This window comes from Pleurodeles waltl, chromosome 12 (assembly GCF_031143425.1).
Source record: "Pleurodeles waltl isolate 20211129_DDA chromosome 12, aPleWal1.hap1.20221129, whole genome shotgun sequence".
NCBI lineage: Eukaryota > Metazoa > Chordata > Amphibia > Caudata > Salamandridae > Pleurodeles > Pleurodeles waltl.
In genome coordinates this window covers 356320339-356344218 of record NC_090451.1, presented here as the reverse complement: position 1 = coordinate 356344218, position 23880 = coordinate 356320339, and the positions used below count along the sequence as shown (strand labels likewise).

General features: G+C 47.7%; 1 protein-coding gene across 1 annotated transcript in view; it reads left to right on the top strand.

The window, feature by feature from the left end:
* Window positions 1–23880, top strand: part of PEPD (peptidase D) — a 215020-nt gene that overhangs the window by 126331 nt on the left and 64809 nt on the right. Inside the window, exon 10 of the mRNA XM_069216573.1 lies at window positions 2584–2652. Coding sequence (XP_069072674.1) covers window positions 2584–2652 — 69 coding nt within the window. The remainder of the gene's footprint in view (window positions 1–2583; window positions 2653–23880) is intronic.

Sequence of the window (23880 nt, the reverse complement as noted above, 5' to 3'; positions counted from 1 at the left end):
TAGCTTTGGACCCCAAAATCCTCCGAGCCCACCTATAACCAACTGGCCTGGATCCTCTGAACATCTGCGGATCCTGCACTGCTGGTCCGATCTCACCACAGACTAGACCCTCTCCATCATAAGTAGCATCCACTCCGGAGCCCCCACGGATCCCTGTCCCCACCACATTTTCAACAGAGCCAAAACCTGCATCGCACCCAAGCTCTGCCACACTCAACTGCTCCATAGAGGCAGCTACCTTCCCCGAGGACTGGAAGCACATTGAAATCCGCCTGCTCCTGAAAATACCAATGGCCGACTCTCTGGATTTCAAGAACTAACACCCCATCTCAATGCTGCCATACCTAGCCAAGGTCATCAAAAAGGCCATCAATGCACAGCTCTGCAAACACATTGAAGATAACAACATCCTGGACATCTCCCAGTCAGGCTTCAAGAGGAACCACAGCACGGAGACTGCCCTCCTTGCCACCACAGATGACATCCACTCGCTCCTCAACCGCGGCCAAACAGCAGCCCTCATCCTAATGGACCTCTCTGCCGCTTTCAACTCTGTCTCCCACCACACCCTCTGCTCCGGACTCCACGCAGCTGGCATTTGCGACAAGGCCTTACAATGGATAACCTCCTTCCTGACCGGCAGAACACAGTCAGACTCCTGCCTTACCTGTTGGAACCTACAAAGTTCAGCTGCGGAGTGCCACAGTGCTCCTTCCTGAGCCCCACACTCTTCAACATCTACATAGCCCCGCTTGCATCCATCGTCCAATGCCACAGACTGAACATCGTCTCCTATGCTGATGACACCCAGCTGATCATCTCACTGATTGAAAACCCTACAAATCCCAAGAAGAACTTCCACAACGGGATGGAAGCCGCTGCCGCCTGGATGAAGGAGAGCTGCCTCAAGCTCAACTCTGACAAGACCTAGAGTTTCATTGTAGGACCCTCCAACTCCACCTGGGACAACTCCTGGTGGCCTTCGACACTCTGCACCCCCACCCCAGTGAACCACGCACGCAACCTCTGCTTCATTCTGGACTCATCTCTCGAAATGACCTGTCAGATCAACTCTGTTGCATCCTCGTGTTTACACACACTCCGACTTCTCCAGAAAATCTTCAAATGGATCCCATACAACTGCCCCAGGACACTAACACACGCCCTGGTCACCAGCAGGCTTGACTATTGCAGTGCCCTCTACGCCGCACCACCCAAAAGAATATGAAGAAACTACAGCACATCCAAAACACCTCCGCCAGACTCATCCTGAGCATCCCCGACCGCCAACACATCACCAAACACCTTAAAGACCTCCACTACCTCTCCGTTGTCAACCTCCTCGTCCACGCATACAAGGCTTTCTGCTTAAAAAGCAATGGCCACCGTACCCAGCATACGGAAGTGCTTGGCTGGAGGAAGATCCTTCGTCTACCTCGCAGTGAAGAGCTGGAACACCTTGCCTCTTCACCTCAGGCAGTCACCTTTGTTACCTCAATTCAGGAAGGACCTTAACACCTGGCTCTTCGACTGAACCACAGAGGACCCAACCCCCCACAGTGCCTTGAGACCCTTATTGGTGAGTAGTTGAGCTTTATAAGATTTGATTTTTGATAAAGTGTCATCACAGAGTACTATGCACACTGTTCTATTTAGTAAAGTTCATAGTGAATTAAGAAAGCATTGGATCCTCCCTTTTATTGAGGTTATGTGGTTTTAGGCAATGTCGACCCACATACCTATTTCAGCAACCTCTATCAACTTCGTTTATTTGTTACATTGTTACATTGTTACATTATGTGTTACATTATGTCAAGGCTTTTGTGGGCAGTGTTGAAATGGAGGAAGCCCTTGATTGTCTAATATACTATTTGTCGATTAATTATTTCAACTTTTTTAATGATGATGTAAATAATGTTTTTAACATATATTTCTATGATTGTTGTGCTTTTATGGTTTTTCACGTGTGAAACAGAATAAAGCCTTTTTGACTAGAATTGCATGAAGCCAGTTCTATGACCTCGTTCATGTAGGTTTTTCATTCAAGTCGTAGCGGACAATAGTTGACCTAGTTGCCATTTTACATGGTCATTTTTGTATGTTTAGTTAATTAGAAGAGTACCTATAATATATATGTATGATGGTTAACTCATGACTTGCAATGTAACATCTCGTGAACTTTGAGAGTTTGTGTGACTTGCCTCAAGTTTAATGGCTGGCTAATTTTCCGTCATTTGAAAACACATTTGAGCAGTAGAAAAGGTGTTCTGTAAACAGGACTTTTTACATAGTTCTATAACAAAACAATAGCAGAAGATTCATGTTGAAAAAAATAATAATAATTAGACTGTTTTTTTATCATTATTATGTCATGTTTTGCTTTACACGAATGCGTAGTTATTGTTACATCCTGTACATTATATTTACATTACTTTTCAAACCTAATGAATGACCATTGGCTGACATAACTTGGTTTGCTTGAATATGACAATTCTTCTTTATTAAGGGTGGTTCGGTTTTGCTGCAGTTTTATGAATTGCACAGTTCAAGGCACCACTGACATTCCCCTTCTGTTTATTTAAGCCTGTTCCTGCATTTTTGCTATAAGCGTGGAGGCATGCGGCATACGTCATACACTTGCATATGTGGCAGGTAAGAAGAGCCCATTTCATATATGTAGTGTGGAAATATGTTCATATTGTCAACCGTTATTTTTTTTTACTGATATCTTTTGCTGCCCACTGCAAGCAGCATTGTATTCCATACTTTTGCCAGCCACAATCTCCTTTCCTGTTGAATGACTGTGTTGTCAATTTGCAATCCTGTGCTTGTAATATGTTGTGTCTTTGTCGCTACTGTTCTTGTCCCTCCCCTTTCACAATGTTTTAGATTGGTTGCTGTTTTGTGCCTTCCACTGTTAATGTTATAAAACTACTTTGTATTTTTATGGAACAATTCCTTTTATTGGATTATGCATGTATAAAACTGGATACCTTGTGCATTTGAACACTGCATTTCACCTACAAGCCGTAGGGCCAGCTGTGCAGTTATAGAGATTCAATGCAAATTGTCTACACAGCCATATGCCTACAACCCTGGGGCGGGTGGTGTGGAAGAGGTAGTCAGCAACATAAGAGTCAGAAGAAACTCAAACTTTAATCCTCCGTCCCTTCTGTCATGTGTGTAGCCTAATGATCAACCCCAGACATTAATTGACACCAGACTATGGTAGGGGGTACCGTCCGATCCCCTGTCTTTTCAGCGATCCCAGCCTGCTTTATATCGGGGTGCAGACGTAGGACCCGGAGGTAAATTGGGCAGGTCAGCTTCCTAAACTCCTGTGAGAGAAGTTCGATAAAGAGGGCCCATCTGTCCGTGTACTTACAAGAATCCAGATCTTCAGCTAGAGACAATTTCTTCTTTACCTAAAAGGAGTCACAGTCTATGCAACCAGCAAGTATGATCAGGTATGTGAGCTGTACCCCACAGTGCTAATGTAACCTGCTGAGCGGCAGTAAGCGCCACAGCCATCTGCTAGCCTTTAAATGAATGTAGAGGGTAGGTCAAAACGTTAGGGAGTCCTAATATGGTATAGGTCGGAAATCGTAGTATGTGGTCTTAAAGACACCGTCAATGTCATCAAGAACTTCATCCCAGAAGCGAAAAGGCTTGGGGCAGTGCCTCAAGGTGTAGTAAGGTGCTGGTGTTGCCACAGCCCCTCTAGCAGTCCAGGGATTTCAGAGCCGCCCATCTATGGAGCCTCAGCTGGGTAAGATTCCAATCAGAGCTGATCTGATGGGCTGTTTCAGGCCCTGCTACACAATGCGATGTGTGATGCGTTCTATAGTAAACATCACTCCACTCTTTAGTGGAGAGAGGCCTACCCAGTTCTGCCTCCTATCGTAATTGGCTTTTGGTCTTAGTTAAGGCCTGGGTCCCGCCCAGCAAGCAGTAGAGGTCAGAGACAAGTCGTCGGTATTTAGGACCAGCCATTTCTCAAATGTAAGAGGCTTGTGCCCTCCCCCGGTGCGAGTCGCACTGCCCATCGCCCAGTGGTGGATTTGGAGGTACTAAACATAGGCTAGGTCAGACGGGGAGTAATTGCATTCAGGTTCTCAAACGGAATTAACTCATTAGCGTTTAAGAGGGAGCCCAAGCAGTTACATCCCCCATCATGCCAGCATTTGAATTTTCTGAGGTGCAGTCCGGGAGTGAAATTGGGGCGGGCCATGATTGGAGTCATAAGAGAAGGAAAGATAGTAAGGCCAGCCTTAGTTGCAACCACGTCCCAAACTTATATTGTTGCCCTTGTGATGGGAGAAGAATAGAGGCCCTGTGCTGTGTGCCGTTTCAGTAACTAGATCTTCCTCCATGTGTGCGAGCCTGCAATTGATTGTTCCATGAAGGTCTAATGTTCCTCCGTCATCGGGCAGCTCCTTTCGACCATGTAGCGGAGTTGGGCCGCCTGGTAATATCGTAAAATCTGGGGGACCGCAAGCCCTCCTTGCGCTTTGCGGCAATGATTCATGTGTTTGAGAAGGCATGATTTCTTACCATCCCATATGAATTTATTGATGGACAATTGTAGAAAAGTGCCATTGTTGGCATGGTTAACCCCCACACTTTCTGCCTAATGTTAATGCCAACTTTGATTGAAAGTATGCTGGGATCCTGCTAACCAGGCCCCAGCACCAGTGTTCTTTCCCAAAATCTCTACCTTTGTTTCCTGCAATTGGCACACCCATGGCACACAGTTAAGTACCTTGTAAAAGGTACCCATGGTACCAAGGACCCAGTGGCAAGGGAAGGTCCCCAAGGGCTGCAGCATGTATTATGCCACCCTGGGGGACCCCTCACCAAGCACATGTACACTGCCTTTGCAGCTTGTGTGTGCTTGTGTGGAGAATAAGACAAGGTCGACATGACACACCTCTCAGGGTGTCATACCCACAAACCACTGCCTGTGGCATAGGTAGGTCTCCCCTCTAGCAGGCCCTACAGCCCTAAGGCAGGGTGCACTATACCACAGGTGAGGGCATAGCTGCATGAGCAATATGCCCCTACAGAGTCTAAGTCAATTCTTAGCCATTGTAAGTGCCTTGCAGCCATATTGAGTATGTGGTCTGAGAGTTTGTAATTCCGAACTCCACAGCTCTATAATGGCTTCACTGAATACTGGGAAGTTTGGTATCCAACTTCTCAGCACAATAAACCCACACTGATGTGTGGGATTTATTGAAAAATGTACCCAGAGGGTATATCACAGATGCCCCCTGTATGGTAGCCAACCTACTAGTGCAGGATTGACCGATCTGTGTCAGCCTGCCACTTCCAGACATGTTTCTGACCACATGGGGTGATAGCATTTGTGCACTCTGTGGTCAAAAACAAAGCCTGTCCTGGGTGAAGGTGCTTCACACCTCCCCACTGCAGGAACTGCAACACCTGGCGGTGAGCCTCAAAGGCTCAAGCTCTGGGTTACAGTGCCCCAGGGTACTCAAGCTAGTGGAGTTGCACGCCCCCAGACAAAGCCCCACTTTTGGCAGCAAGTCCGGTGGGAAAAATAGGGAAAACAATGAGGCGTGACCACCCCAGCTAGGACTTACCCCTAAGGTGTCCAGAGCTGAGGTGACCCCCCTCCCTGCAAAATCCTCCATCCTGGTTTGGAGGACCAGGACCAATAGGGTTAGGTGTGTGCCCCCCTCCCCAAAGGGAGTAGACACAAGAAGGGTGTAGCCCCCCTCAGGGACAGTAGCCATTGGCTACTGCCCTCTGGCCCCTTAAACGCCCCTAAATCCAGGATTTAAGGTCCTCCCTCAACCAAGCTCACCAGATTTCTGGCTACCTGACAAGAAGAAGGACTGCATAGCTGAAACCCATGCAGTGAAGAATTAAGACAACAACTGCCTTGGCCCCAGGCCTTCCGGCCTATCTCCTGCTTCAAAGAACCTGCAGAAGAACAGCCACGCACCCAGTGGGACCAGCGACCTCTGCCAAGCTCCAGAGCACTGCCCCGCACCCAAAGGACCAAGAACTCCTGTGGACAGCGGCCCTGTTCAAGAGGACTCCCGCATCACTCCGGATGCGTGAGTCCTGACCACTCTGCACCCGAGGCCCACGGCAGGTGTCCAGGTGGTCCAACCAACAAGAGAGGTTCCCCAGGCGATTGCGAGCAAGTGCCCACCCTGGGCTGACTTCTCCACCCCTCCACATAACACCTGCAGAGGGAATCCCGAGGACCCACCCCTGACTGCGAAAGCTCTGGGTGAAGATATCCGACGCCTACAAGACCACTGCACCCGCAGCCCCCAGTCCTTGGAGAACCCGACCTCCAGGTGGAGCTACATTCAGCAGGCAGCCCTCCTCCCTCTCCAGCCTGTGGTGTGCCCGAGTCGACCCCCTGGACCTCACCTGCAGCATCTGAGTGACCCCCGGGGTCCCCTCATAGAGAATCATTGGAAACCCGACGCCTTGTTTGCACCCTGCACCCGGCCGCCCCACTGCCACAGAGGGTGTGTGTTTGCCTACGTGTGCCCCCCCCACCCCCACAGTGCTTCTCTAAACCCCCCAGGTCTGCTCTCCGAAGTCTCGAGTACTTACCTGCAGGCAGGCCTGATTCCGAGTGCCCCCAGTCTCCATAGGAGCCCATGTTAAATCTGCCTCAACTTTGACCTCTGCACCCGCCCGGCCCAGGATTGCTGATGGTGGGTGTTTGGGGTCAATTTGAACCCCGGCCTGTGGACTTCCTAACCCCTGGAGACTGGAACTGTAAGTCGAGTACTTACCTGTAAACCATACTAACTTTTCTTCCCCCAGGAACTGTTTCTGAAAATTGCAGTCAACTTTTTAAACAAATAATTGGAATATTGCAAAAACTGTATAACTTATCGATTTCAAACAAAGTACTATTGTGTTAAATACGAATCTATTGGATTACTTACCTGCAACTTGAACCTTGTGGTTCTAGAAACAAACGAAGAAAATATATTTTTGCTATATAAAATCTCTTGGTCTAGAGTTAGGTCATTGAGTGTGTGCTTCTTCTAATGTTTTGTGTGTGTACAACAAATGCTTTTCACTACCCTGTGATAAGCCTAACTGCTCAACCACACTACCACAAAAGAGAGCATTAGTATTATCTACTTTAGCCTCTGTTAAGCCTCTGGGGAACTCCTGGACTCCGTGCACACTATATCTCATTTTGATATAGTATATACAGAGCCAGCTTCCTACAACAATTGTAGCGTTTTCAACGCATGTGGTAGCGGAGAGAAGGGGGAACGTCTGAAATATGTATAGAATGCGCTGGAGTATAGTCATTTTAACCGCTGCGATGCAGCCCGTCCAGGACTAGGCTGCTATGTCTTTGCATGTGTGTGAGATAAGGTTGGAGCAGTTGACAGTCGATGTTTTATGTGTGGTTCGCGTTAAGCTAAGGTCCAAGTAAGGCAGGGAGTCCACTGCACATTCAAACGGGTACATGCCATAGAGGGCAGTTTCAAGGGAGGCAGAGACAGTAAGAATAAGAATCTGTGACTTTTGAAGGTTAGTTTTGAAGCCCGCACCTCTGCCGAACAGACATTTTGTCCATAAGGGCAGGGAGCGATCTGAGAAGGTCTGTAATAGAATAACATTGTCCGTATAGAGGCTTATCAGATGTTGCACGCCTCCAAATAGGATGCCCTGGATATCTGGGTTGTTCTTCAGCCGCAGCGCTAAGGGTTCCACATAGCGTGCAAATAGGAGTGGGGCCAGGGGACATACCTGTCTCGTCCCTCTCTGAACTACAAAAGATATTGACTGCTTGCCATTAACTTTGATGGAAGCTGTATGGGCGCAGTAAATGTTTTCGACCCATGTGCAAAAGCGATTGCCAAGGTTGAATCTCCGCAGTGTAGCAAAGAGATAAGGCAAATGCACATGGCCGAAAGCTTTCTCCGCGCCAAAGGACAGCAAGAGTGCTTCTTGTTGAGACCAGTCCACTTTGGCAGCTAAGTGTAGTATGTGTTTAGTGTTATCACTTGCTTGCCAGGTTGGAATGAATCCTGCTTTATCAAGCCAGGTATTAGGGGGCTGGCGAAGAGCTTTGCAATGGTGTTTAGCAACAAAATTGAGCGGTAGGATCTGCAGTGTGTCGGATCTTTGCCTGGTTTTGGAATTACTGATATGGTGGCCTCTTGCATGGAATGCATTATTGTACTCGTATCAGCAAATGTGTTAGAGACGGCTTAGCCATGGGGCTAGCTCTTGGTAGAAGGTTTTATAAAACAGGAGTGAAGCCATCTGAGCCAGGGGCTTTCAGTTGCTTCAGTCAGGCTATGGCTGTAATAACTTCCACTATGTGAATTGGGTCAACTAGCCTGATGGTCTCATCGTCTGGTAGTGGAGTGAGGGCCACATCTTGAGGTAAGCCGAAAGGTCCCCCAAGGGTTTCCGCTGAGGAATACAGTTTCTACAAAAGGTTCGGAATGCGTTTGGTGCATCGACTGCTGTTTCCATCCTGGTGGTTGGCTCTGTGCGCATTGTTTTGATTGTGCCTGCTTGAGTGCGGCTACGCAAATTGTGGGCAAGCATCCGTCCACTGTGATTACTACTTATGTAAAATTTGTGCTTGAGGCATAAAATCGCATACTCAGCTCGTTCCTGGTCTGTGTGCTTAAGGAGTTGTCTGGCCTTCTCCAATTCTCTCCACACTTTCTGAGCCCCTGCACGCTTGTGGGTGGTCTCTAGATCCGCTGCTTCTTTCTCTATGGCCTCCCGCTTCTCCCTCCTGCAAAGATTGTCGTCCACCGCTATTGCTGTTAACTCCCTCTGTACCACTAGTTTCAGTGCTTCGTATATAGATGCTAAATGCGTGTTTCTGGTGTTATTGTGGTGCAAATATGTAGCTAATAATGTTTTTAGAGAAGTGACATTGGCCTGCGATTGGAGGAGAGAGTCTCACAGCCACCAAGGGGAGCTCACTTTCTGACCAGTCAGGACCCTTACTGTTGAGTGTAGTGGTGCATAGTCCAAAAGGGATCGAAGTGCAATGGAGGAATTGGTGATTAGCTCCATAAGGGAGGAGTTGGCTAGGAAGTGGTCAATTCGTGCATATGTTTTGTGAGCAGGTGAATAGAAAGTATAGTCGCGGGGCAATGGATGAAGACCTCACCAGACATCGTGGAAGCTGCAATCACCAAGCCACTAATCTCCGCCCACAGAGAGGACCCCTGTCTGACCATATAATTGCCCATACCTGTCAAGGTTTGAGTCCATAACTAGGTTGAGGTCACCCCCAATTAGTATAGCCGCATCTGGCGTCTGCAGAACTGGTGCTAGGGGGGAGGTCAGAAAGGCCTCTTGGTAGGTGTTTGGTGCGTAGATATTCATCAGGGTCATGTGGAAAATGCCTGTTTTAAGGCGTAGTGCTAGGAGGTGTCCCTTAACTTCACTCACCATAGCCAGAATTTCCCCCAAGAACCCCTTGGCGAAGAGTATGGCCACCCCACCCTTCTTAGAGGGACCCAAGGACCACTGCTGTCTAGGAAATCGACTAGATCACATTCTATGGATGTCTGTCTGGAGTATATGTGTTACCTGGAGGAGGCAGATGTCTGCCCCTGAGTGCTTCAGGAGAAAAAGGACCACCAAGTGCGTAGAGGGGTTATTGAGACCCCTTACAATAAGGCTGAGGATCTTCAGGTCCATAGTGTACAAAACATAAAGTGTAAACGTGAGGGTGCCTCCCTGTGCGGGTGACATGCCAGAAGGGGACTCGCCCTAAGGAGTGTAGTTGCCTTGACTTTCGGCATTGAGGCAGACATAGATACAGGAGTCATATAACAACAAAGGTCCCAAATGAACAAAACCAACATAACCAGTTCAATAGACCAACAATAATGGCAATACTCATGATAGAGGGCCCTAATTGGCCTGTTCTACATTTCACAAGTAGACGGAGAGTCATTGCCAGGGATGCAATATCCAGGATAATGTCTTGTGTGATCACTCCCCGTCCCCACCACTATTCCGCCTGCCCATGCTGACGTGTGGGGCAGGAGACCCCGTCCCGGATACTGTCACTTACGTTGGGTCCCATGATAGTGTGGCTATCACTCCTTCACATTCAAGAGCCATTGCGGTTGGGTCCGGGCGGTGTGCTGTCTAGGATTTCTGTGAGTTCCGTCTGTGGTGATGTTTCGTTGAGCCCTGCACTTGCTGTCTCGTCGGGGTCTCTCCTTCAGACACTGAGATGCCAAGCACCTTGCAATCTTCTCACACTGACTGTAGCTGGCAGAGTTTACCCTCCAGGCAGAAAATAATTTGAAAGGGGTGGCCCCACAAGTAGGGTATCCCAGCAGTCCGCATATGGGACATGACTGGGCGAAAGTCTTTCCTCTTCTGGAGGGTGATGGCTGTGAGATCTTGGTAAAGTAGTTATGTGTGGTCCTTGAAATGGAGGGGATGGTGCTCCCGAGCTTTGGGAAGGATGTTTTTTTTTTTAGGCCAAAGTCATGTACAGAAATTGTCGACTGGTGGGGTAGGGGTCTGGCGTGGCATGCCCACCCTATGCAGTCAGTCGAATTTCATAGTTGCAGGTGTGACATCTCCCAAGATGATGCTAAAGAGGGCCATCACATAGAATTTAAGGTCCGTTTCTTCTTCCCCAGGGGGACCACCCAGATGCGACTGTTGTTCTGCTGAGACCAGTTCTCAAGATCTTCAGTGTGAGACTGGAGTTCTATTTTTTGCCCCTGAAGCCAGAGGATTTCCTGTTGCATCCATTCTATTTCTTCAGTGTGATCATCTAGTATGTGTTCCAGCATCACTACTGTCTCTCCTTTTGCATTAAGGTCCCTACGCACCTCCCGCAGATCCGCTGAGAGGTTATTTTTTAACAGTTTGCAAGTCCTCCCACGGGTAAGTGAACAGGGCCTTAAGAAAAAAGCACGTTACTGAGCCTTCTGTGTCTTCAGGTTCTATGTAGAGGTCCTCATCCTCCTTACCGCCCCTGGGGCCACATGTGAGTTATGTTAACATGTCTCGCAGGGAGCTATCTCTCTTGCCTTTACTTGTCATGTTCCTGCTGCTGACTGTGGTAAGCTCTGACTGCCCCCACACGGCTGCAGGGATATTGTCTGGGGGGGGGGGGGGGCACAGGCACAAAGCAGGCCGAGGCTTTCTTGCTTTGGTAATGAGGCAGTGCAGGGCCCCCCGGCCCAGGAGCCAAGTCCTGCTGCTGTAGGGCCCAAGCAGAGCCTGGGTCACAGGGTTGATCTTGCACTGCCTTCAGTAATCAGGGACAACCCGTTCTCAGTTCAGGTCAGGAGCAGTTCTCCTCCCCTATTGCTGGGTAATCTCCCCCGCGTTCAGAGTGCACTTAGAATGTGTCCAGTTCTGCCTTGCGCACATGGGGCAGGTTCGGGCCCAATGATGGAAAGTCCAGTAGGACTTGGGGCAGTATTGAGGCACCCCCCCCTGCTGTGGAGTCTGGGCCTCCCCCCCCCCCCAAAGAGTGCTCAGGAAAGGTTCCCCGCAGCCTAAAAGGGCTGCATGGTGCCGACTGCCTGCGTTTTTGTCCTGAGCGGGGGGTCGTAGTGTTTATCAAGTGTCTCACCTGAGTGCTGACCGACTGCTTACAGGTGCTCCACAAAGGTCGTTGATTTGGCTTGTTTACTGTGCCTTCCCACCGCTTGTCATGCTGGGCAGAAAAGTACATCACCGCTGTAGGCCCGCTCAGATCTTCCATAGCCCAAGCCCCTACCAAGGGGGCGCCATGTCAGGCCCGATTAACTTAGCCCAGGGTCACCGGGTAGCACGGGCCCCCACCGCAGGCTGTAGGCATCAGCAGTCAATGTGCCGGGCCATATGTGAAAGTGCCTTCCTGACCGGGCGGAGGCCGCTGTCGCAGCCCTCCGCCATGTCTCCAGTGGCCCACAGCGACTCCGGCTGCCAATCAGTCAGCTCTGCCGCACTCCAGTTAACACCCCCTACCCCCCCAGACACAGACACACACCCACCCCTCTCTCCATTCGGCTGGGTGGGCACCAAGAGCCGGACTCACGTCGGAGTGTAGGCCCATCCTTGGGTGCCCCATGAAATGGCCAGATGCAGCGGTCCCATCTGCTCCCGACCCGCTGGCTTGAGTCTCAAGGGCTCGACAGGTTCCTCTCGGCCCTTGCACACTGGAATCCAGCACCAGGCAGGGCACTGCTCATGAATGCTGGATGATGGGTACGGGGAGACCGGAAAAGACGTCTCACTCGTCCGCCATCTTGGCCAAGACCCCCTCTAATCTCATTTGTGTTTTTAAATGTTATTATCACTCAATCAGAGTGTGTATTTTTTTTAAGTGATCTTGCACTCCACACTTAAGTCTGACCATTTCTCCCCTCCGCCGCCCCTAGCCCTTCCCTCCTGACCTCTCTGTGCCTTTCATTGACACTCCAGGATTGCTTCTGTCATGAATCCTTGAGTGTTCCCTCTCACTTCCCTTATGCTCCACGACTGGCTAAGTAAAAAACCTGGAAAGCAATCAATTTTTGTTTTTGTTTTTATGCTTTCAAGACGGCTGTCAAAGTTGTGTGACGCAACATGTGCTGCATCATCACTCTCAGTCAATGCAGTATTGTGTCACGTAGTGTGGAAGCCATTTTGAAAATAAAGCAAGGCTTTGTTTGTTTTCTGGGCTTTTAAAATAGCCACTCGTGCATTGGCTCGACTCAATCACTTTGCTCGCAGAACATTGGTAAACAAGACTGGCACTGAAAATGTTTCTTGTACTATATAATTATAACCGTTCAGGAGTAAGTTCCAGAGGTTCTTAGTCACGCAAAGGCATCTCCAGTTTTTTGACCTCCCGGTCAATAGGACATGCAGTTCAAGGTTATTGAAAAGTGTATAGTTATTCACCCACAAATGTGGATTGTTGTAGAATGTTAGCAATCCTTTGCTGACTATCTCGACCTCCAAGCTCTCTGCAAAAACTGGGCTACTGGAGATTGAAGTATTACTAAAACCACATTAAACAGTGACAAAGGAGGCCCTGTACATAAGAGTTTTTTTTAAATGACTTCTGATTAGTTCTCATTGGATTGCATCATACCTTGCGTACATAAAAAGCAGAAAGTTCACTCTTGCCCACCACGGTTATGTTGATTTCAATGTTTACCTCTTAGAGCCTCAGTGGAAATTCCTTCCTATTGTCCTGTTTCAGATGCAATACCTAACTGAAATGAGATAGAAATATGCCTTACTCGTCTGTATAGAAGGCTCCTAAAGACACCACAGGAGTATATTTTCCAAGTATGAGACTGTCATAAAAGATTTGTGAGCAGCATCTACCATTGTAAAGTCTTGTTTGCAACCCACCCCAATAAGATTTATAGAGTATAAAGTAAACAAGATGCCCTAACCAGTGTTTGGCAATTGAGTTAATAATCCAGAAGAACAATCTGTCATTGCGGCCAAACAAAGGGATAATCCATATTCAAGAACAATAATTCATCTCCTTTGCCTGTTTTATTAATACAATGCAGTTTTCTCCATTCAATGGAAAATAAGGTGGGTGTCGTGTCGCAGAGCCTTATAATGTTGAATAGAGTAGATACCAAAGTGTTCCTTCACTGGGTCTAAAGGAGCATTTATGTCAATAATAGCTACGTGCCAGGGAATATACAGGGAGTGCAGAATTATTAGGCAAGTTGTATTTTTGAGGATTAATATTATTATTGAACAACAACCATGTTCTCAATGAACCCAAAAAACTCATTAATATCAAAGCTGAATAATTTTGGAAGTAGTTTTTAGTTTGTTTTTAGTTTTAGCTATGTTAGGGGGATATCTGTGTGTGCAGGTGACTATTACTGTGCATAATTATTAGGCAACTTAACAAAAAAAATATATATACCCATTTCAATTATTTATTATTACCAGTGAAACCAATATAACATCTCAACATTCACAAATATACATTTCTGACATTCAAAAACAAAACAAAAACAAATCAGTGACCAATATAGCCACCTTTCTTTGCAAGGACACTCAAAAGCCTGCCATCCATGGATTCTGTCAGTGTTTTGATCTGTTCACCATCAACATTGCGTGCAGCAGCAACCACAGCCTCCCAGACACTGTTCAGAGAGGTGTACTGTTTTCCCTCCTTGTAAATCTCACATTTGATGATGGACCACAGGTTCTCAATGGGGTTCAGATCAGGTGAACAAGGAGGCCATGTCATTAGATTTCCTTCTTTTATACCCTTTCTTGCCAGCCACGCTGTGGAGTACTTGGACGCGTGTGATGGAGCATTGTCCTGCATGAAAATCATGTTTTTCTTGAAGGATGCAGACTTCTTCCTGTACCACTGCTTGAAGAAGGTGTCTTCCAGGAACTGGCAGTAGGACTGGGAGTTGAGCTTGACTCCATCCTCAACCCGAAAAGGCCCCACAAGCTCATCTTCGATGATACCAGCCCAAACCAGTACTCCACCTCCACCTTGCTGGCGTCTGAGTCGGACTGGAGCTGTCTGCCCTTTACCAATCCAGCCACGGGCCCATCCATCTGGCCCATCAAGACTCACTCTCATTTCATCAGTCCATAAAACCATAGAAAAATCAGTCTTGAGATATTTCTTGGCCCAGTCTTGACGTTTCAGCTTGTGTGTCTTGTTCAGTGGTGGTCGTCTTTCAGCCTTTCTTACCTTGGCCATGTCTCTGAGTATTGCACACCTTGTGCTTTTGGGCACTCCAGTGATGTTGCAGCTCTGAAATATGGCCAAACTGGTGGCAAGTGGCATCGTGGCAGCTGCACGCTTGACTTTTCTCAGTTCATGGGCAGTTATTTTGCGCCTTGGTTTTTCCACACGCTTCTTGCGACCCTGTTGACTATTTTGAATGAAACGCTTCATTGTTCGATGATCACGCTTCAGAAGCTTTGCAATTTTAAGAGTGCTGCATCCCTCTGCAAGATATCTCACTATTTTTGACTTTTCTGAGCCTGTCAAGTCCTTCTTTTGACCCATTTTGCCAAAGGAAAGGAAGTTGCCTAATAATTATGCACACCTGATATAGGGTGTTGATGTCATTAGACCACACCCCTTCTCATTACAGAGATGCACATCACCTAATATGCTTAATTGGTAGTAGGCTTTCGAGCCTATACAGCTTGGAGTTAGACAACACGCATAAAGAGGATGATGTGGTCAAAATACTCATTTGCCTAATAATTCTGCACTCCCTGTATTCTCCCTCGTGAACTCCAGAAATGTATTCATTACCATACCTTTTTTCTTTCAATTAATTTTCAGTAAAAGACAAACGAATCAAAATAATCATATGTAGCAGTAGCTATCTCATAAACCATCATTCGGAGTGTAACAGTAAAACAGTAACTATTTTCAAATCTCTTCGACCCCTTTGTTGTCTCACTTCAGTAGTCCTGTACAGTGAAAACCTAGGGCCTGATTTTGACTTTGGAGGACAAAATATTGTCCATAAATTAGTTTGTTGCCTTGACGGCCATCCCCCTCCCCCAGAGATGTTTCCCGGCCCCATGGACATCTCTTAACATTGGAAGTTATTGCTGTCACTGCAGTATCTGCCAGTGTTGTAAATATTTGATGTCCTGCTCCGTAAACATGACAGACGGCCCTCAAACTTTTACCTTGCTCAGAAACAAACTCCTAAAGTGGGTATTTGTCTTTGAAGAAAATAAAACTAATAACTCACACCATGAGAGTTTTTTCCATGATGCAGGTGGTCATGTGTTTAGTTTTTATTGCCCCTTGGTGTCAGGTTTTACCTGGTGGTGGCTGATGTAGGAAGCTGGCCTGGTGTGTGGTGGACACCTATGGTGTTCTCGCCCTATTCCAGGTCCAGGTATTGCCTATTAGTGAGGTGTAGTCATTGTCTAGGAAGCCAGGGCTCTCTAGAGGTAGCTGTGGATGAGCAGCCAAGACGAATCCAGGAGACATGCAAAGCTTATTCAATACCACTATAGTCACACAACACTATCACACACGAAAGAACCACACAGTGTTACAAAAATGAAGGTACTTTATTATTGTAAAATAAATACTAAAATACTAATAGGCAGTCCCACAACTGGAGGTAAGTAAACACACTATTACATACACATTAGCAATCAGTAAAGAGCATAGAAAGTAATAGGCATTGTCAAACGCAGTAGGAAATAGTGTAGACCCTAGGGGAGGGCCAAACCATATACTAAGAAAGTGGAATGGGAGATACAGTCCCCCACCCAAGGATATGTGTAATCAGTAGAGGGGAGCTGGGGGAACTAGGAACCTCAAGAGATGAGTACCAGAGTGACCCCCAGCTACCAGGAGAGCAGAGGTAAGTACCTGGTTTTCCCCAAACCCAACAGGACGACTTTGGAAAAGGATTGTACAAGACCCAACCAAGACTGGAAAAACTCAAAGGTGAATTCTGGCAGAAGAGGACCTGCAAAGGAAGGGGAACAAGTACATTTTGTGATGGAGTGTCCGGTTGTGGCAGGAGCCACTACCCACCCTTCTGTGGATGTAGGACTAGGTCAATGGGGGACGAAGAAGACTAGCTGTGCAGCACAGGAGCGGAAGAGAAGTCCCTGGAGTGAAGCTCACGGTGTCCCACGGTGGCTGTCGTGTTGCAGTGATGCAGGAATGCCACCAACAAGCTTTGGCAAATGCATGCGAGGGAGAAGACGAGTTGCAAGACTGAAGAGGACCAGCAAGGCCCAGGGGACCCGACCCAAGGAGGGGAGTCCGGGAAAACCCTCAGCAGTCGGGAGAGTCATAAGAAGAGGAGACAGTCCCCACAGGCAACCCACTGGCAGCAGGTACAGCAATAGTGGTGAGGCCCACTCAGCACACCTGAAGAGGAGTCCCACGTCGCTGGAGCAGCAGAGAGGTGACTGTTTGTTGCAGGAAGAAGTGCTGGGAGCCAGGGCTACACGGATCCTGAAGATCCCTGGGAGCAGGAGCAAACAAGCCTTGGTAGCTGCAAGAGTCGCAGTGCACAGGGGTACTGTCCTGCAAGGAGAGGCAAGGGCTTACCGTCTCCCAAGTTGGACAGCTGGCAGAGAGGACCAAGGGGACCACTCCAGACCACCACCTGTGATGCAGGATCCACAGAGTTCCGGAGGAGAGCAGATCCACGCAGCCGGTCCTTGTTGCAGTTGGTATGCAAAGAAGAAAAACCACGGCACATCCCAAGCGGTTATAATGTTCCAGTTTATTCCTCGTGATGTCTTTAGATGAAACAATAATCTGTGGCCCAAGGTAACATCTTGGAGCCAGAGTCAAGAGATGACAACAGAAATCCTTTTCAAATGAACATCAGCCCAAATAGACAACAGCCGACACGTGTTTCGTCTGGGTAGACTTTATCAAGGCTATGATGCAGATAAAAAGCTCAATATTCCAAAGTACCAGAGACAAATTAATGTCTTATGTTTTGAGAAGGAGGTCGAGTAAGAAGAGGCTAGAGGACCATGGTAAGCCTCAGATGTCTCCAAGCGTTTCTTTCGGCGTGGTATGGACGGCGCTGCAAATAGTAATGATGCAGTTGGTACCTGCAGATGCAGGGGAGTGACTCCTTCACTCCTAGGGAGATTCTTTCTTACTTCTTGTGCAGGCTGAAGACGGGCTGCCCTCAGAGGATGCACATCTGAGGAAATGTTGCAGTTGCTGGAAGGAGCCGGAGAAACAAAGTTGCAGAGCGGAGTCGTTGCTGAAGTTGCATATTGATGGTTCCTGGAGGGTCCAGTTTCAGTCCCAGTGGCCAGAAGATGAAGAGGAGCCCTACTGGAATCTTGCACATCGAATCTAAGGGCCCACCCAAGAGAGAGACCCTAATTAGCCCAGGAAGGGGGATTGGTCACTTAGCAGGGTGACCACCTATTAGAAGGGGGCTGTGACGTCACCTACCTGACCTGGCCACTCAGATGCTCGCATGGGCCTCTGCCCACCTTGGATTCAAGATGGCAGAATCAAGTGGCCACCTGGAGGATCTCTGGGCACCACCGCTGTGGTGGTGAAGAACAGGGGAGTAGTCACTCCCCTTTCCTTTGTCCAGTTTCACACCAGAACAGGGACCGGTGGTCCCTGGACTGGTGCAAACTGATTTATGCAAGGAGGGCACCAAATGTGCCCTTCAAAGCATACCAGTGGCTTGGGGAGGCTTCCCCTCCCAAGCCATGTAACACCTATTTCCAAGGGGAGAGGGTGTTGCCTCCCTCTACCACAGGAAATCCTTTGTTTTGCCTTCCCCTACCTGCGCTGGTCAAACATCAGGAGGGCAGAAACCTGTTTGTGGCGTGGCAGCAGCACGTGCTGCCCGGAAAACCACAGAAGCCTGGTAGGAGCAATAAAAGGGGGTCCTCTAAGGAACCACCAGAGTGCATGGAATCATACAACCAATACTGGCAACAGTATTGGGGTATGATTCTGACATGCCCAGGTTCGGAGTTACCATTATGTAGCTGGATACAGGTAGTGAGTGACCAGTGTCCAGTACACAGCTAAAAAGGCTTCCCTGCACTTACGCAGTCCAGTGCAATGGAACTGGAGCACATAGGGGCACCTCTCTGCTCATGCAGAGGGGTGCCCTCACACGCAGGTATCTGCACCCTGCCCTCTATGGTAAGATGGCCTACCATAGGAGTGACCTGGTGCAGTGACCTGTAGTGAAAGGGTGCATGCACCTTTTCACACAGGCTTCAAAGGCAGGCCTTTTTGCATGGGCTCTTACAGCTGGCTCAATACATGATGCATCCCATGGGGAACCCCCGGTGGCCAATACCCTGGGTACGTAAGTACCATATACTAGGGACTTAAAAGGGGACCCCAGTATTCCAATTGTGTGGTGTGCAAAGTCCTAGGCAACCAGAGTTAGAGGGAGAGAGCACAATCACTGGGGTTCTGGTTTGCAGGAGCCCAGTGAAAACAGCCAAAGCATACTGACAGCAGGCAAAAAGTAGGGGTAACCATGCCAAAGAGAGAGTACTTTCCCACAGCTGATAGCAAGAAAACCCATCCAAGTGGCAGTCCTCAATTGCAAGGTCAGATGGCTTACCTCTCATGACTGTGTACTCTGTCGGGCCATCAGAGAAGTATGTCAGTAACTGAACCAGTCTAGGTTCTGCCATTGACCTGATGTCGTTCCGCCCACCTCTAAATCCTGTGGATGGACTGTCAGCTTGATGGAGAGGGTACTCTATCACACTTGTGGATTACCTTCTCTGATCAACTCTAAATCAGCTACTAAATCGCTTGCCTATGATGAGCCATCCTCCCACATCTACAACAGCCCTCATATTTAGAGGCCGTCTTCATATTTCCCAAAGGACCTCAAAATCAAGACTAGGTTGCAAATCATTTACCAGGAAAGATAAACAGGGAAGTGAAGCAGGATAAAGATGTGGATTAGGATGATATGAAGGCTGGGGGCTCATATCGATGGAGTGGGAAAATCACGGGCAGGACAGAGATCAAAACTGCACTGTTTGCACTCTTCAACAAAGTTACACCAAATCACAAAGTATGCTTTCTGGACCAAGATCTAGCTTTCTCCCAAGTTTAGTGTAATTCCCTTCAGCCATTTTGTCTGTAGCTGTGTATAATGTAGCAACACGTTTTGCCCCAAACCTTTCCAAGTAGTTGAGGTGGATGAAACCTTTTTTTTTTTTTTTGGGATAAGTTTCATAAACATTTGTCCAACTGTTTCAAAAGTATAAGCAAACCAAAAAAAAAATTCCTGTAGAAATGTGATCCTAACTATACCTACTCAGTGGAGACCGCCACAGAATTATAACTATATATATATATAAATAAATTCAAGAAGTCTCTTTTTATCCTGCACAGTTTGAACTTTAAAGAAATAAAGAATCGCTGAATTGATGGAGCTGTGCCCAGCCACAGCCTATCCATTGACGTGACGGGCCATACCCCCGCCCCTTTTGGCCCTCAAAAAGAGTGTCTGTCTGGCTGAGCAAAGGTCAGCCTGACAGACACTCCTCACTTTCATCCATCAGTCATCCATGAGTAGGACATGCACTAAATGTGCAGGCTCCAGACTGCCTTAGCTTAACTTTGCTGGGCTGTGGATGTCACAGCTCCTGTGGGCGTGACCTCCACCTCAGTGACAAGGAGTAGCGCCACTCATTGCCTCAAACCTGGGCGCTTCAGTTTTAAGACCTGTGTCAATCAATGACTCTTCGTCACAGAGTGTGGTGGCGTCAGCAGTCCCATTGACCCTATCCCACTCTGTGAAGTTGGGTCTGCTGCCTTCTCTATGGTCAGCCGGTGAGGGAAGGCAACAGTCCCAACCCTCCTGACGCCTCCGAGGGTTGGGACTGCTGCCTTCCTTCATTGGTTGACGTAAGGTCAACCAATGAGGAAAGGCAGCAGTCCCAACCCTCCTGGGACCTCCGAGGCAGTGTTGCAGGGAAGTGTGTGTGTGGTTTTTGTTGTTGTTTTTTTTTTTATTAATGTTTGGTGCATGTGTGTATGTTTGAATATTTGGTAATGAGTGTTGCGAATTGGTGCATGTGTGCACACCTGTGTGAATGAATGGGTGTGAGTGTGCGTCCCATCAGCCCCCTCCCTTCTAAAATTACCAGCCACCACTGGCTGTGCTGCTTGCCTCCTTCTTGCTCCCATTCTAAGGTTATGGGGAGTGGGAGCTAAAGGAGCAGACACTGATTTTATATATATATATATATATATATATATATATATATATATATATATATATATATATATATGTGTGTTCGATGGCATGTGTAGCTGCAGATACACATGCTGTGCACATCCCGCCATCTGGTGTTGGGCTCGGAGTGTTACAAGTTGTTTTTCTTCGAAGAAGTCTTTTCGAGTCACGAGACCGAGGGACTCCTCCCATTTCGACTCCATTGCGCATGGGCGTCGACTCCATCTTAGATTGTTTTTTTTCCGCCATCGGGTTCGGACGTGTTCCTTTTCGCTCCGTGTTTCGGGTCGGAAAGTTAGTTAGAATCTCGGAAAAATCGTCGGTATTGTTTGCGTTCGGTATCGGGTTAGTTACTACAGATCAACACCGAATTAAGAAGAGCTCCAGTGGCCCTTCAGGGTTTTTTTCGATCCCCGTCGGGGCCTGGTCGGCCCGGCCACGTGTCTCTTCAAGGCTGATGGAACGGACCCCATTCCGCTTCTGTCCAAAATGCCATAACAAGTATCCATATACAGATCAACACCTGGTCTGTAACTTGTATTTGTCACCAGAACACAAGGAGGATACTTGTGAGGCCTGTCGAGCGTTTCGGTCCAGGAAGACACTCAGGGACCGAAGAGCAAGAAGACTGCAAATGGCGTCGGTGCCGACAGGACAAGGGTGTTTCGAGGAGGAGGAAGAAACATTCTCCACCCAGGATTCGGACTCGGAGGAGATCGATCTCGAAGAAACGCCGAAAACCGTGAGTAAGACGTCGAAACAAAGAACTCACGAGAAGACCTCTAAAGCCCAGGGGACGCCACCGCCAACAGGCCAGGGCTTAACCCGAAAAATAGGTAACCGTCCATCGGCACCGAAAAAGGGCGAGCTGGTGTCGAAGTCATCCGACTCCGGTCGAGATACCGGCACACAGCCTTCTCGGGCCCGAGAGAGTGGCTCTGAGAAGATTCGGCATCGAGACAACGGCACCGAAATGGGTCGGCACCGAGAGGCCACTACGCCAAAAGTAAAAAAAGGTTTTGTCGGAGCCGAAAAAAGCAGCCGAAAAGGTTTCGGTACCGAAACATCCGGCATTGGAACCGAAAATAAGTTCCTATTCAGAGGAACAAGGACTGTCACAAATGAAGACACACAGATTTGGACAAGAATTAGAGACAATAGAGCCAGATCACACACAAAGACGGCTCTTTATTCAAAAAGATACGGGGAAGATCAGCACTCTTCCTCCAATCAAAATGAAACGTAAACTTGCCTTCCAAGACAAGGACAAACAGCCACACGCAAAGGTGGCTAAACAAGTAACACCACCACCATCCCCACATCACTCTCCGCAACCATCACCGGTAGCCACTCCACCAATGATGCAATCCCCAACTCATACAGGAATGAGTCAAGATGACCCTAACGCATGGGACCTTTATGACGCAGTGTCATATAATAGTCCTGAATGCTATCCAGCGAGACCATCGCCACCAGAGGATAGTACAGGCTACGCTCAGGTGGTGTCGAGAGCAGCGGCATTTCACAATGTCAGCCTTCTTTCAGAACCCATTGAAGACGACTTTCTTTTTAATACACTGTCGTCCACACACAGTCAATATCAGAGTCTCCCGATTTTACCCGGAATGCTAAAACACGCCAAACAAGTGTTTGAGGAGCCTGTCAAAGGGAGAGCCATTACTCCAAGAGTAGATAAAAAATATAAACCGCCACCAACAGACCCAGTGTACATCACACAACAGCTAACACCAGACTCTGTTGTAGTGGGAGCAGCGCGCAAAAGAGCTAACTCACATACTTCAGGAGATGCACCACCTCCAGATATAGAAAGTAGAAAATTCGATGCTGCAGGCAAAAGGGTGGCGGCACAGGCAGCAAACCAGTGGCGTATTGCAAATTCGCAAGCTTTGTTAGCCAGATATGATAGGGCCCATTGGGATGAGATGCAACACTTTATTGAACATTTACCAAAAGAGTTCCAAAAAAGAGTGCAGCAAGTGGTAGAAGAGGGACAGAGTATCTCCAATAATCAGATACGGTCAGCAATAGATGCTGCAGACACAGCTGCTAGAATTGTCAACACAGCAGTAACAATAAGGAGACATGCATGGCTGCGTACATCAGGATTTAAACCAGAGATACAGCAAGCTGTGCTGAATATGCCATTCAACGGACAGCAGTTGTTTGGGCCGGAGGTGGACACTGCAATAGAAAAACTTAAGAAAGACACTTACACGGCCAAAGCCATGGGCGCATTCTACTCCCCGCAGAGCAGAGGCACATTTCGAAAGACACAATTTCGAGGGGGGTTTCGAGGGCAGACCACAGAAGCCACAACCTCACAAACAAAGCCCACTTACCAGAGCCAGTATCAGCAGGGAGGTTTTCGGGGACAATATAGAGGAGGACAATTTCAAAGAAATAGAGGAAAGTTCCAAAGTCCCAAAACTCCTACAAACAAACAGTGACTTCAAGGTCACAAATCCCCAACACATAACACCTGTGGGGGGAGACTAACCAAGTTTTACACACATTGGGAGGAAATAACAACAGACACTTGGGTCTTTGCAATTATCCAGCATGGTTATTGCATAGAATTTCTCAAATTCCCTCCAAACGTCCCACCGAAAACACACAGTATGTCAAAACAACATATATATCTTCTAGGACTAGAAGTTCAGCCATTGCTACAGAAAGAAGCAATACAATTAGTACCAAAACAACAAATAAACACAGGAGTTTACTCACTGTACTTTCTTATACCCAAAAAGGACAAGAGTCTGAGACCTATACTAGATCTCAGAACATTAAATACCTACATCAAATCAGACCACTTTCACATGGTTACATTACAAGACGTAATCCCACTGCTCAAACAACAAGACTACATGACAACACTAGACCTAAAGGATGCATATTTCCATATACCAATACATCCTTCACACAGAAAGTACCTAAGGTTTGTATTCCAAGGGATACATTACCAATTCAAAGTATTGCCATTCGGAATAACAACTGCGCCAAGGGTTTTTACAAAATGCCTTGCAGTAGTAGCTGCACATATCAGAAGGCAGCAAATACATGTGTTCCCATACCTGGACGATTGGTTAATCAAAACCAACACGCTAAGACGGTGTTCACAACACACAAGATATGTCATAGAAATCCTACACAAATTAGGTTTCTC